We start from the raw sequence: 15,677 nt of genomic DNA on the forward strand, positions 1-15,677 counted from the left end.
GACATTTTAAGGATGCATTTTTCTTTTGGGCTTTGACTTTTTTCTAATTCTTAGCTTTGCTTTGTTGCACCAATCAGATGCTTATTGACATCATGGATTTTTAGCGTACCGGTACATGAAGCCTGGTATTTATGATCTTTTTCTGCTCTTAAAATAATTTGTTAAGATCACTATATACCATTACTGCGTCTGTTGGATTACTGGAATGAGAAATTGCAGCTAATTAAGCTTTGTTTTTCCTGCCTTTTGTGTTATTTTAAAAAAAAAAAACTTTTCTTAGTTTGTCGTTCTGTTTACCTGATCTACCCTGAAAATTTAGCCTTTATTTAGCTGTTTTCAGAATCCACTTAAAGACTGTGTGGCTGAGGTTGTGCAGCGCCCCCTAGTGGTGCTGAGGCAGGGGGTCATGGCTGTGACTCCTCTGTATGTAGGCTATTGCATCCCTGTATGTGAGGGCCAGCTGGGGCTGGTCATACATCTCACTAAGTGCCTGGAACTTCGGGCCCCAACGTGACAGCCTGTCGTACCCAAATGCTCCTTCATCCTCCTCTTCCTCCTCTTTGTTGCCACGGGTAACTTTTCTACAAGACACTGCAGACCCCAGAGAGCTGAGGCTTCCTGCTGAGGACCCAGAACCTTCCACACACCAGACGTGGTAGGCATCTGGCGGGAAAGCCTCGCTGTCGTTATCCGCCTCCCAAATGATTCGCGCCACGTAGCTTTTAAAGTCCACATGGGAGCGAGACCCAGATGGGGCGTCAACGTAACTGCCTGAGTCACTTGTCTCCATGTCTCTGGCAGCGTTAGTCGTGTAATTGGCGTAGGTTGCATCTCCATTGTAGCTGGCATTGGCAGTGTGCTGATGGTGGTGGTGATGGTGATGTGGGATGCTGAGGTAGGGAGCGCCTGAGCTGCAGGAAGAACTGGACGGATGGACCTCTTCCTGGGAACCTGGAGAGGATTTGATGAGTGGGGCGGTGGTGCAAGAAGAAGACTGGGACAAACTGGAACAAAGCGGACGCTTCAGCTCTGTGATATCATAACCATTCTGGAGAAGTAGAAGAAACAAACAAGATGCAATTTGTAAATAAGATTTTTTTAAAAATTATGAATCAGTCAGGATTTTATGCAGTAATTTGTATTAAATCTATGTGATTTTGTTTAGGGATCTCGCTTTGTGGAGCACAAGTGGAGTTGCTGAGACAGCATGTATCTTTATCAGATTTACCAGCTGAATTCATAGCAGGCAGTCAGCCGATCAGCTGATGTAAAGACTGACTGAAAGAGAGAGGGGACTGCAAGTACAGAATAAAAATCCTTCTCTGCAGGTGACATTTAATAACGCAAAGCTTTGAATGATTAAAGAACCATAACATGTCTATTGTGGCAACAAAACTGTTGGATTTCATAGCTTCCTGTGTCTTCCTCCACATTTCAATTTTGCTTCAAGTCCCAGTAAAGCAGAAACAGGGATTTGTGTGTAAGGATGTTATAAGTGTTAATAACATAGTAATAGCTGAAAAAAAGCAGATGTTTTAGGGCTGAACATTAACTCAGAAAACTGGGATTTCAGTGGGGACTGTGGTCAGTAATTGTTCAGTGGATTGGTTTTGGTGGAGGGGCAAAGTGGGGAAAAGTTGAGGATGACCACCAACACTATCCTCAGTTTTAAACAGATACACCAAAACACCAGTTGTTCCAGTATGGGTGTAAAACTGGTAAAGTCAGTTTTAAGTTGGTTCTTGTCTAGAACTACTTTGATTTTATTTAAGGCATAAACTTATTTGCATTTGAAACAACCTGTGTAGGTATGTGCGTACCTGGTCCTGCTCTCCTCCACCTTCCTCGTTGTAGTTGAGGATATTTTCTCGGATGTCCTCCCAGCTCTCATGTTCTGCAGGGATGTGGTAAACTCCTCGTTTTCTGAACTTATTTCGGCTGCCTTTCTGGTTCCAAACCGTCACTGCCACCAGAACTACTACAAACACACACACACACACACACACACACACACACACACACACACACACACACACACACACACACACACACACACACACACACACACACACAGAAGCAGACAATAGAGCTATGCATCGTCTCATACATATTTTTCTCCCCTTCCTGGGCAGACATTCATTTTCCTTCTGCCAAATACATTGACTGCACATAAAAAGACCATATATAAAGGCTAAATACAGAACAGCTTGAATGCAAAGGGGGATATTATTTATCTTTAATAAAGATGTTCAGTAAAAATCTGCGTTAGCCACATTTATTCAGAAACATTAAAACAGTGTAATGACTAATACATTCTATAAGAACAGCCAACAGGTGAGGAAAAAGCCTCAGGTAGGAGGAGTATCAGCAAATATAACTGACTTATTGAGGAAAGCAACAGGTTTGTAGGAAATGAAGTATAATAGTAGAAAAACACAAATCCTGATGCTACAGTTTGTGCACGGCTGATGGCAGCAAACGTCCGCTGTAAAACTTAGTGGCTGACTTGACATACTGTCACCCATTTCTCTCTTTAACCACATGTCTACATATTCTGGATTTATTGGAAAATCTATTGAGCTGCAATCTGTTACATAAGTTAGTTACATAAGCCGTTCGAACAAAATGAGATGGTTAAACTGATAGTATGTGTGTAGATTTACTTGTGCTGCATTTGCTTCACACATACTGTTTCTTTTACAATGTTTACACCAAAAGAACAGAGTTCTCAGCTGAGTTGGAAAAGTGGAATGACTTCAATAATTGAGAATTTTTTTTTAGAATACTAACTCTGGAATAAAAGGTTCACACATCACTACATAAACCCATTGCAATAGATCACATAAAATAAGGTCTTATATTTAATACTGCTACTTTACTCTTGCATTTAATTGTCATTCAAACAGGTTGACTAGGATGTGTGAATATTAAGCAAACACCTTGGAAACTAAGTGTAAAAAATAAAAAAGGTGAAAAAAAAGGTGTGCTGTGCCCAGGTTGTTCCCATTGATGCCAGGAGGAAAACAATTAAAACCTACATCTACAGCAGAGCATTTGATGTCAAATTGAACATTGATTGGGCATTTTTCCATTTCACTGAGAATGAAGGTGTTGTGAGTCTTATTTCCCGGTTGTAGCTTTGTACTTGGCATTTCTTCAGGCTGATTTGGTTATACTTTGCTGATTTAGAGATGACTCATCACATCATGTGGACTCAAGTCAGTCTTGAGTGTGGACTGTGGAAGCGATGGATCTACATCTTTATTGACTCCAGTTAACTTGTTATCACTCAGCTGAATGTAACATAAAAGTTAAGAGGAAGTTTGATTCTACCTGGTGTCTTAAATTTCACTACATTAATGAATGTCTTGGTGCTTACCGATGAAGACGAGCAGACACATGCTGATGGCAAGGATGGAGCTGGGACTGAGGGCGGCCAATCGGTGACCTTTGACCTGCCCCAGCTCACAGCGCTGACCCCTGAAGCCCTCCTGACATCGGCACTGGTAACTGTCGGACGACAGAGCCAAGCAGATGCCGCCATTACGGCAGGAGGACGGTCCGCAGGGCGATGGAACACAACGGTGCTGACCTGAGTCATCTGTCACCGTCACCTGAGGTCCAGGACACCTGGGAAAGTTTAGAGTTCACAAGAAACGACAAGTTGGGCTGTTTAAATTGCAATATTTCACAAACTTCCACTGCATTAAATTCTAATCTTGTATGATTCCAAGAATAAATGAGTGGCAGCTGAATGTAGGTCATGCATGAGCCATTTACTTGCACTGGTGTTTCCTCCAAAGATCAATGCAGCGCAGTGGGCTGCGGCACGGCTGGCTGTGGCAGGCGTCGCTGGAGCAACCTGAGGTGACACCTCGCCTTTCCAGCACTGTTACCAAGTCTCGGCTCTGCCCATCCAGAGGAAGCGCCTGACCATTAAATCGAACATCCCGCAGACAACCTGCATGAGAAGAGATTTCATTCAGTTTATTTAATATCATAAACATTTAATGATTAAAACCCTGCTTTAAAACACTGTTATGACACTCATGATGAACACTAGAAGATTGACTGGGTCGATTTGGGTTTAAGTCTGTCATTTTTTTGTTCTGTAATAGGAAAAACACAAAAATTTAAGTAAAAAACACAACCATCAATCACTAATAAATATTTATTTTAAGAATTTATCCCATTGTTATCATACAGTTGTGCTCATATGTATTCATATCCTTTCATTAAAGAAAATGCTGAATTTACAACAGTCACGCAAATAACTGGAGACTTAAAAAAGGAACAATAACTAAAAATTTGCAAAAATATAATTTAGTAATATAAGACACTGTTTTTTCATTTAATTGAGTTGAAGAAAAACAAACAAACAAACAAATTGGTCCTGGAGAAATTAGAGACTTTTCTGTTGAACAGTGGGACAAAATACCTGTCAACAGGTGCAGAAGTCTGACTGAGAGGAACAGAAAACATCTGACTGGAGCGGAAACATTAAAGGACTGTTCAATAAAATATTACTTTATGAGTGATGTAATATATAATAAATTACTTATTTGTTTGCTTTTTTAAAAAAAAAAATTCTATTGAACCAGAATTAGAAAATAATGTAATGATTTTCATAAAATTTTTATTTATTATTACTTTAGTCAATTTCAGCTTATTTTACAGGCAACTATTTTTTTTTCCTTCTTTAATGAAATGGTATGAATAAATATGAGCACATACATATGAGCACTGTACATATCAGATTTTCTAGGGTCAGTTTACCAAGTTTCAAACCTTTTTGTAAAATCATAGAACTTTTAGACAGAAAAATCCAGAACATGTCGATATCTCACCCTGAAAGTCGGCCTTGTCGCCAGCATTTGGTCCGTTGCCAACCATCAGACTGGCTGGATAAATCACAAGCTCCCTGCGGCTCCCCAGCTGAGCCTGAACCTCCTGCGAGCCGCCGCCCTGCTCCAGCTGCAGGGTGAATATATTGTCATGGCGACTGAGGCTGACCAGAACCCACTGTCCAATGTCCACTCGGTGGCCATGAAGCCGCAGCATGTGTGCGCCGTCACCCAGGTTGGCACGCACTGAGATGTGACCCTCAACAATCTAAGAAAACAAGAAAAAAAGTGAACCATTAAATATTGATGTCATTACACTTAATATGGGAAGCTTTATGCATAATAAACCCTATTTAGCACATAAATGATAAAGATGACTCAACATTATACAAACATTGCATACATACCCCGTTTAGTTATAAATATAAACTAAAATAATGAATCAAAATCAGTTTAAAGTCAGTGAGTATACACAGGTTTGAAAGAAAACTGGAGCTGAGACATACAGCTGTCCATCTGGGGGTAAAGTCAGTTAAAGTTGTCTCAAAGATAGACTAACCTCCAGGATGATGTACTCGTTGGCCTCCCGCGATGCCGCAGCGAGCAGGGTTCCCGAGGTAGCTCTTGTTCGGAGGAGCAGCTGGATGTTGGTGCGTCGGGAGTTGCTGCCTCCTCTGAGCTGAAAACGCACCACGCTGCTTGAGTCGAAGGAGAACTCTGGGACAGCTGAAGGGGGAAAGAGGAGACAAGCATTTAAACTAGTCTCACATTATTTTAAATTTATCATCAAGGTTTGAGAATGTTGCACTTCTTCCCAGCCAGGATGCCCATGTGGGGCCTATAGGGGCCAAAACGTTTACACTGTGGCCTCACCTGTGTTTTTCCAGTTGGTTTCACCTTTGGATCGGTTCAGCCCACTTGGGCATCCCATATGGGGCCGATTTAACTCAAAGCACATGGATCTGCCAAACTTTGCCCAGTTTAAGCTCATGTCCACTCAGTACCAACATAGACCAAATTTAACCCTTAAGGGCCCCACATGGACAAAGTGCGCTTACTTTTATATCCACGATCCCAAATACAGAATATTTTATCAGACTTCCCTACCCCTGTCACACTTGTGCCCAGTGTATCCTGGGCGGCACTCGCAGCTGAAGGAGCCCCACTCTGCGAGACAGGAGGCGTGAACACCACATGAGGGACCAGCCGCTGTCACGCACACCCCGTCTGTAAGCCTGCACCCAGGAGCACTGTCCACACTCTCACCTGGAGATGCCAGATCGTACACCTGATGGATAAACAGAGTCATGACATGAAAGAGATTACATTTTTGTTCTTAAAAGTATTTGACTTTATATTTTTATCCAGTCTGGTCACTGGAAACTGTCTTTACATTTAGTAAAAAGGGCCCAATGACACATAATACTCGCTGTTTCCAGTTATATGATCCAAGTTGTGTTCGAAAATTAGATTAGTGGATTTGTGTGTGTGCGCCAGAGTGTGTTTTGGGGATAATTCTGCAGTTTTCATCCCTTGAGTATGAATTCTCAATTTGAGATGCACTAAATTCCAACACATGCCCATTGTGTCATATGGCAGCTGGATTGCGGTTTTAGTTTTAGTGTCCCAATCTGAGTTCACACATGAACTCCGAAATATGAATTCTTCTGAAGGAATTTGAGAAACCAGCTCTGATTACATAACAAAGAAAAGCGTGTAAGAAAGACAGAATTAGTATTTTAAGGTTATGAAAGCCCATTTTTTCTGTCATGAAAGTTTGGTCAAATTTCCTAAACCGTAGAGGTTCCCCCTCTGGGGAGAAAAAGTGATTTAAAAGAATTGTTTTCATGAAATCTGGTTATTTCTTCTACATGAGTGGAAGTTCAGAAAGTTTAATGATAATATGTATTAGAAACAATACATATTGTAATTTGTTATTATAATGTGATGATTAATATTACATTAACAGGCATATCTGCTGCAATATAGCTTTTTATTTTAGTTTTTATTATTGTTGTTTTGTTGTTATTATTATTATTATGATGATTATGATTATAAAGAGCACATAATTCAGAAAAGTTATACTACAAATATAAAGTACAGCAGTGGAGGAAGAATGATAATAAAACGAACAAACAAAAAACTATTTAGTTGTTTTAAAAGCTTGCAGAGGGGACTCTTTGACCTGACAACCGTATATAAAGTGCTGAGTGGGGTCCTCAAACTTACAACTTAATCCTTTTTAAACTCATGTTTTTTTAGGCAAACTTCTTCCATTTTGCTCTGTGCCATCTTCAGGTATTCTTCATCAGTAACACATACAGTATACTGATATGTACACATCTTTAAAAATCTCACACGTTCCCGTTGTTTTGACTTCAAAAGTAATTAAGTAAACCTTGTGTTTGCAGATACATACATTTGATTATGGTTGTGCTTTTTTCGAGCTGAGGCATAAAAGAATAGGAAAAGGACTCAAAGTATTAATTCGTTAAATGAAAATACATTTTAACAAACCATTAGATTCAGTGTTCACAAGGGATGTCTGAGTCAGTATCGGTGCTCATAATGCAAGTTAAAAAGGACCTACGATCAGTTTTATTAAATGACAGTTCCAATACAGCTTTAATCAGACAAAATGGCTGCTTTGAATCCCATTTATGAGAACACCATTTCATACATCATCTGTGACCTTCAATGCAGGACAGCTAATATTGCTTGTTGGAAGAATCCTAACCCCCTTCTCACTCTGAATTACAGAAATGAATTATTATTTGCAGCGATGCATGTGATGTTAGATGTTTTCGTTTAGCATAGTTACAGTCTACATAGTCAAAAATTGAATAAACCAACATTCATTTTATGAGATTATTTTTCTCTTTTTAAATGGACTCTGGTTATAAAACACTATATAAAAGCCACTCATAGTACAAGGAACCAGATGATAGTTATGGATGGTAGTGTAGTTAATGATAAAAGATAATGTGAAAAAACTGCACAGTTTAGTTGGAACTTATCACCAGTAAGACAACAGTGTTGAACATCTCTGCAGCAACACCATGTGTTGCTGCAGAGATGTGCTGTGAACATGGTTTTAAATATCTGCAAAAATTAAAATGTAAAAGTTACACTTTTTCTGTGCGGATGCAGAAATTTCACATTGGTCTTTTATGGCAGTGAAAAGTAAAGTAGAAAAATACCTGATAGTTAAAGTCAGTGCAAGTTGGGCTGCATCATGCAATGGAAAAGCAGCATTTCACCACAGTTGTAGCAAACCTCATAGAGACTGATTACATGATATTAAGTACCAAGTAGCTGCAGTGCTGGACTAATATTATCATCCTATTCTTCTTCTACACCATCTCATCTCAAAGCAATCTGAAGTATTTCTTTGGGAGTATTTGGGCTCTCTTGAAGGCTTTTGAGGTTTTCTTGCAGCAGCAGAGGAATCACAGCAGCTTGCTGAGTTTCGGGAGGATGAAGAGGAAGAGGGAGCTTCTTTTCATTTATATTACATTTTGGACTGTGATGTTGTTATGTTGGCCTTGGTTGATGAGCCAAGCTCAGACCACCATCTGTCCGACCCCCCCCCCCCCCCCCAATGGTATTCAAGCACACACACACAAACGATACACACCGACCCAAATGATTCACCAAGGATTTGGGATGAGTGAATTCATGCATGTACAAGCACACAGATGCAAACCTATAAACATTAAAACTGCATTTAAAGGCAAGAAACACACTAACAGGAAATGTAAATGATGTCTGAGACAGAAAAGCACACACACACATACAAACACACACACACACACACACACACACACACACAGATGCTTTTTTTTTCACTTCAGAGGACATTACATTTACTTATATTAATTTTGACAAGACATAACAGTAACCCTAATCACTACTCATTTAACCTGAAGTTAACCATGAGCTGAATCTATCAAACAGACATAGAGCGCAGTGCTACCTGGCTGTCGACAACCAGGTTTCGGATGCAACCGGTGAAGCTTCGGTAACGTCGGTAAGGAGACATTTCCTTCATCCCACCCAACTGAAGAGGCTGAAACACATTTAAATACCTGACAAGAGGAGAAGATGGTCAGGGTGAGCATGAAGAGGAAAAAATTAGTGGAAGACAAAAAAAAAAAAAAACACGACGTATAGAAAACTCAGACATGTAAATCAATATAAACAGATTTTCCGTCTAGATCAATTATTTATTAAAAGATATGCAATGAGATTATTCTGCAACATTTACAAGCTTGTTGATACCTTTGGTTCCCAGGAGTCTCCCCTGTAACCTTACAGCCAGATTCATCCACCTCCTGAGTCCCCCCTCCAGTACCTTCCAACTCATTCGCTACCACACCGCCACACTGGTCCAGGACCAGCTGAACATTCTGAGCACAAAAAGCATAAGACACACACTATGAGGCAATTATCGTATTACTGAATTATTATTATAATTGTAATAAGGTCCTGTAATGCATCTTGACACTCCTGTCATTTATGCCATGCCTGCTTTAACCCTTTCATGCATAGGGGCCATATAGTGGACACCTATTTACAAGCTTTTTTCTTGCATATTTATGTATGAGGATGGTATTTTTGTAAATAAACCACTTCAGTGGATGTTAGTGAGTCATCCAATACGTTTTCACTCACTGGAGAATAAATTAATATGTGATATAATTAAACATAATGCAATTACGCGAGTTTGTCTTTGCGATAAATAGGAAAAGAAAATGATACAGCTATATTTTATAGAAGATTTCCATTATATAATAATGATTATATACTATTTATAAATATTTTATAGAATACATTAAAATAAATCATAAATCATGAAATATTCTAAATATCCCTAATAAATAAGTATAATTGCATTTGTCTGTAGTATTTAAAAATGTTGCATTGTTTTTTTTTTTTATTAATTCATACATGAAAGGGTTAAAAAAAACTGTGAAAAGAAAATACTTAATTTAAAGATTTGGTCAATACTGCAGTTAGCTGTATTTAGTGAATTATAATTAATAGATTTATAGTAGTTTAAATTGATCAAATGTATTTATACATAGTATCTTCATCTTTTTCATCAATCCAAACTAACATCCATTTGCTTATCAACCGTCCTCCATCCATGAGTCTCACCTTTCCATTACTGATGATGTCAAGGCGATGCCAGCGTCGGTCACTGATGGTGGATTTGGACGGGAGCTGGAGGGTCAGCGTTCCAGATCCGTGGTTTATACTCAGAGTTGGTACCCCATTTCTCAGCTCTGGATAGAGAGGTAACATACATTCTTTAAGAAGCATTAAGACAACGTTGACTGCATAGAAGATTGTTGTGAAACACTTTTGCGTTGCGTGAATCTCTTTTTTGCACCGAGAGCGAAAAAATTGCACCTTTTTAAAAATTTTTTATTTGCATGAACTTATTAGCCTGGCACGCCAGACTGGAGTGCTCTATAGATTCAATACAGAGCGACTCAGTCTGGAGTCCCTCCCCTTCACGGAGATCTTAAACAAACCGGCCATTCTGATTGGTCAATCTGAGGAGACTCTTGCCTCTTGCGTTGTGTCATCACCTATTCTTCAAAATATTCCAGATGGTGCATGGACGTAGTGGGGGTTTGTTTCTTTTTGCTGTAAATGCTGTTTTAAATGACCAGGAGCAACACCGAGTTGCCAATAACGCCATGTAGCCTCAGGTTTTTACAGCAAAAACAACACAGACCATTTATGTCTTCTGTACTGCAAAAAATGTTTATTTTCTTCTGTTTCGTTCGTGTTACTGAACACTTCCGGACATTGTAGGCTGTCGCTTTACTGACGTCACGTCCGCCATTTTTCTGATTGGTTTACTCCACTCTTATTTGTCCCGCCGTAGAAATGTGTTGAGTGAGTCCCCAGACTCGACGCTGATACAGCGAGAGAGTCTGGCTTTCCAGGCTATGATCTTATGCTTGTGTACTTGGTAAACGTAGAGTGAAAACAAAGACAAGGGACAGAAAATAAAGTTTTGTGCCTTGTGCTTGAAAAGTTAATGCATGACCTGACATCTCTTATCAGTATTGCTGTGTAAGCTGCTAATTCCCATCAACAACTGCAGAAATCCCCTCCATCGATTGTGAGTTTTGTTTATCCTCCAATAAACCTCGTAGCGGCTGTCCCTATCAGACGTGTGTCTGTGTCCATGTGTGTGTGTGACCTGTTCAAACCTCACAGTCACAATATTGAACATGTAAGTGAAAAATGCTTCAGAAACATCAATGTTGCTGTCATCTTTGATTTTCCTCTCCCCAGATCCATGGAGCAACAGCTCAGATTCGATAATTACATAACTTTAATGCCATGAGATTATGCAAGAAGCGTTTGAAAGGCCATCGGCAGGCAGGCTAATCCATTAAAGCCACATAAGGACCGCCGGGAGCTGACATTAGAGTTTATGAAGCACTTCCTCCTCCGAGAAACTGTCTTTACAGCAGTGGATTGATGAACGCTTTGTGTTTGGTGAAAAGGACAAGCTGTAGAACGTTCCCACCGGGAGCGTGAGATTAGTATGTCTCTTACAGAGCTTAGAAGTTAAAATAATGTTTAAACTTTTAGGAAAAGGGTGGCACATTTTGATCTGAATTTACAGTATTTTCACAGCAACAGGACGCTACATGAGATTTTCAAAGAAACAAGCACTGCTTACAAAAGAAATAGGTGAAATCCTTTAAACCACACTGTTTTAAAATCTGGAACAGATTACCCTTTACACACCTGCTTTTCAGAAGTAAACTCACCTACTGCAATGAAGTCCTCCTGCTCCCCAGAGTGGATGAGGCCAAGTGGTCCATCATATAGGAGCAGACCATTGGCTGATTCGGCCAAGAACTCCAAGGAGATGTGGCTCTGGAAGCAAGGCTTGATGGGGGGGAACCAGGCATAACCCTGACCTCCAAAGCTGTGTTTGGTCTGCTGGCACTCAGGGCCATCAAACATGGGAGGACATGTACATCTAAGAGACAGGAGGAGTGATATTTTTTGTTTAATTACATTTCCAGCCTGCTACCTGCTAGCACTGAGCTGAAAATACTATTACTCCATGTTAAAATATTAAATATTTAAAATGTTTGACCTAAAGATAACAGTTAAAAAAAGGAAATAGTTAGATGCAGCACAGTTCAATTGAACAGTGACTGAAAGACAATAAAAAGATGTGCCATGTATGTGTTAAATATTACAAAAATCTTATTCTTGTAGCTTAGTTTAAAATATAAAGTACTCATGGCTGAAATATGACAAGTTAACCATTCAAGATATGTCTACAATGTCTGCACAATTCAGACAATAAATTGAAGTAAAAACATAAACACTGAGTTTGTAAACTCATGATGTACACACACCATGTATCAATAGTGCAACATTTATACACAGTTTATTACATAAAAAAAACAAAACAAAACAAAACTTTTTGCTCCTTCTTGCTTACACCCACCGATATCCCAGCGGTCCGTCCTGACAGGTGCCCCCATTGAGGCAGGGGCTCACAGAGTAAGCAGAGCAGGGCAGGTGGATCGCTTCTCGGCCCTTGCAGCCACACTGTGCAGTTGAAGTAGCCGATAAGGACACCAGAGAGGTGTTACCGGAGCTTAGAGCCATTGGAGCCTGGCTGAATGAAACGTCATTGCTGCAGCCGCCAGACTGACTGCAGTCTGTGTACGGACAGTCATCCACACCCACTTGCGAGATGGACAGACCCAACATGGCTTCCAGCTGCATGGGGTGAAATAGAAATTATGTTGAAACAAGAAAAAAAAAAAAAAGTCATATTCATGTGTTTAAGTGCTCATTTATTTATTTGGAAAACTATCCCCAATCAATAAATGAGCAGGCCTACAAGAAACAAACAAACAAAAAAAAAGACTTACAATATTTGCATGTAACTATAAACAAACATAAGCCCAACAAATACCAAATGCAAGTGAAACTAGTATGTATCTACCACAAGGATAGCTTCCACTTTTTATAAAGCTACCAATTAATAACTACAAAACAGAAATAAAGACACCAAAAAGCCAAATAAAGTGTTCACTTGACCAATGAAAAAACAAACAAAACATGGTTTTGAACAGACAAAAACTAAGCTAGTTACTATATTAGCATTGAGAACGGTGCCAGGCTGAACCGCTCAGGCTAGAAGTAGTACAATATGACCGACTAAAAGAAAATCACACAAACTCAAACTTCCACAAGCCAGGGCAGAACATCTAATCTGAAACTGAAAGAAAAACTTGAATTAAACAGAAGTGAAGGTGGATAATCAGCTAAACATAGCCTGAAATGAGCTAACCACAGAAAGAAAAACATTATCATAGCCTTTATCTAATTTAACTAACATTTCTGAAAACAATATAACTTTAAAAACAGATCAAAACTAAATTCAGTATTCAAGCAAAACAAAAATAACAAGTTTCAGTGTAGCAAAACCCAATGTAAAACTTAATTTAAAACCAAAATAGAAGACAAGGTAGCATGAAAAGCCAAAAACAACAAAGCGTCCCAATGTAAACTAAACCAACAGCACTGAAGCCATGAACGGTGTTTGAACATATTAGAGAATTTCAGAGGATGACAGCTTCTTTCTTTGATCCGATCTTGAACTGCATCAGTTATCTCCCTTAATGTTATTTATGCACTTTGGTGTTTCTTTGTCATCTCCCCTTTTGCTGTCACTTGCTGGCTGCTGCCAAATTCACTCGTTTCCCTGCTTGTCATCAGGATTCTTTCCCTTGTTGTCTTCATGGGTGAGAGCTTTTCATTCAAGTCCCTCAGGGACTCCTGTCTCTGTGTGTATTTCTTTTTTGGACTTATGTGATTCAGTTGACACTCTTCAGTCAGGGCTTCAGCTTTTGGCTACAAAGTTAGCTTCAGTATAATTCTTTTGTGCCGACTTGCTGTGAATCCACACAAAAACACTACAAATCTGCCATTCCTGTTCTAAGTCAGCCAAAAATACTAACCTTAAGAAAATGAACGACTTGCTTTTTTCATTAGTTGACATTATTTGAATAATCCTGTGTTTTTTTTTTTTTTTTCATTTCTTTTTTATTTTGTGCACCAACACCTTGAAACAAGTTGTATCAGATGTTAATATTTAATCGATAGCTGGATCTGCTCAGAAACTTTGGAAGGACAAATGAAGGCTTCATGACATGAATAGGTGACTCTTCGAAGATATGTTTCATCAGCCAGGTTTGTCTCTGAAGATGGATGGAGCTGTCTTTCTTTAATTACCAAAGTATGGTTGTTTCACTTCAAGTTTTCACTTTATGTTTTTACTTTTCTACCTTCCTTGTTTCTTTTGTAGCTTCATGAGCTTTTTAGTCTTATTAACACAACATTAGGACAAACGTTTGCAATGTGATTATGATCATGTTCAGTGGAGTATGACTATGCACATGTAATGCATTTGTTTAACACATGTTTACAAGGTTCAGTAACTACAGAGTGAGGTGAAATCAGCAGCACTGTTGTTTTGTTTTGGTTCTGAAATATTCATTCATGTACACCAGTGCGGCGTGGGAATCGGAGTATGAATATGTGGCAGTGTAACACAACAATGGGCGCTTGCAGGAGAATTGAGTTAACATTTAAATATATTTAAATATGCACCACCTTTACTTACATAAAAATGCATATATGAGTGTGAAATGATTATTGGGTGAAGTAAGTCCAAATAGTTTACATCAACTTATGAAGTTTTTAAACTGGTATGGGCAAATAAAAGATTTTATTCTCATTTCTAATGTATTTGAATGCTGTCCTTACCTTGGGTTTGTTAGCTGCCACATAGCCGTGGAGTTTCTCTGCCTTGTAGTATGGTGAGCCATGAGCAGCAAACCACACGTTGAGTGCTTTTTCACCCTGCCGGCTTGCATCGCCCACAGAGAAGATCTGAACGTTCTCTGGCAAAGTCTGCAAGAGTTGAGACAACAACCGACCCAGACGGGAGAACTGACTTTCCTCACCACCAGCGCTGCTCCTGAAAAACTCCTCCATTGTCAGATCTGAGAGAAAGAGAGAAGTAAAACGTACTTATTTATTTGCACTGTCAATCTTCAAGGTGACTCGGAAGCAGGAAAGAAATAGCAGTGGACACATTGAATGAAAGGAATAAAACACAAAGAGAATAAGGAAGAGCATAAAACCAGGAGTTTGAATTCCTTTCTGTCTGATAGACACTGATGGAGCTTCAGGTGGTTGACAGCCTCAAACTGGGACCCAGCAGCACTCTGGGATGAGCTGCCCCATTACTATGGCAACCATCAGGACCATGCAAATGCGCTTTGTGTGTTAGTATGTTGAATTGTAAGCATGCAATTAAAAAAAAAGTTCTTATTTTTTGTTCTATGAAAGTTTTTTTATGGATATCAGCATTGTCATTGTGGGACTCACTGTTGAGGCAAATGGAGGCAGCTTGCTGCAACGCATCCTGATGCAGAGGTATGACGTCAACCTGAGCAGTTGAAGTGACATCAGGCCAGGTGTGATCAGACACCCGCACTTGCAGGCGATACGTGCCGGGAGGGGTTCCCTCTTTGATACTGAGCTGACCTGAGCTTTGGTTCAGACTGAACAACCTAGCAGAGAGACAGAAAGATTAGTTCAGGTTTCTCAAAGCAGATACAATCAGATGAAAAAAATGTGTTAAAAAATGTTAAAGGTGCTAATCTGTTTTTTAAAAAAGTGCTGTGCAAATTTTATTTCTTTATGAAAAGAGAAGGTTTTTAGGCGTCTGATTAATTTTGATTACATCCTCTTCATGAATAAATA

General features: G+C 39.4%; 1 protein-coding gene across 1 annotated transcript in view; it reads right to left on the bottom strand.

Annotated features, from left to right (window-relative positions):
* Nucleotides 1-382: 382 nt before the first annotated feature.
* Nucleotides 383-15,677, bottom strand: part of LOC306756605 (neural-cadherin) — a gene marked incomplete at both ends in the record, with an annotated part of 153,665 nt that continues 138,370 nt past the window's right edge. The window contains 14 exons of the mRNA XM_079241404.1: nt 383-1,048; nt 1,821-1,978; nt 3,380-3,630; nt 3,781-3,961; nt 4,848-5,112; nt 5,404-5,570; nt 5,952-6,132; nt 8,821-8,932; nt 9,126-9,253; nt 10,005-10,132; nt 11,645-11,859; nt 12,340-12,617; nt 14,673-14,911; nt 15,300-15,484. Of these exons, the coding sequence (XP_079097530.1) occupies nt 383-1,048; nt 1,821-1,978; nt 3,380-3,630; nt 3,781-3,961; nt 4,848-5,112; nt 5,404-5,570; nt 5,952-6,132; nt 8,821-8,932; nt 9,126-9,253; nt 10,005-10,132; nt 11,645-11,859; nt 12,340-12,617; nt 14,673-14,911; nt 15,300-15,484 (3,154 nt within the window). The remainder of the gene's footprint in view (nt 1,049-1,820; nt 1,979-3,379; nt 3,631-3,780; nt 3,962-4,847; nt 5,113-5,403; nt 5,571-5,951; nt 6,133-8,820; nt 8,933-9,125; nt 9,254-10,004; nt 10,133-11,644; nt 11,860-12,339; nt 12,618-14,672; nt 14,912-15,299; nt 15,485-15,677) is intronic.

This window comes from Telmatherina bonti (assembly GCF_933228915.1).
Source record: "Telmatherina bonti genome assembly, chromosome: 5".
NCBI lineage: Eukaryota > Metazoa > Chordata > Actinopteri > Atheriniformes > Telmatherinidae > Telmatherina > Telmatherina bonti.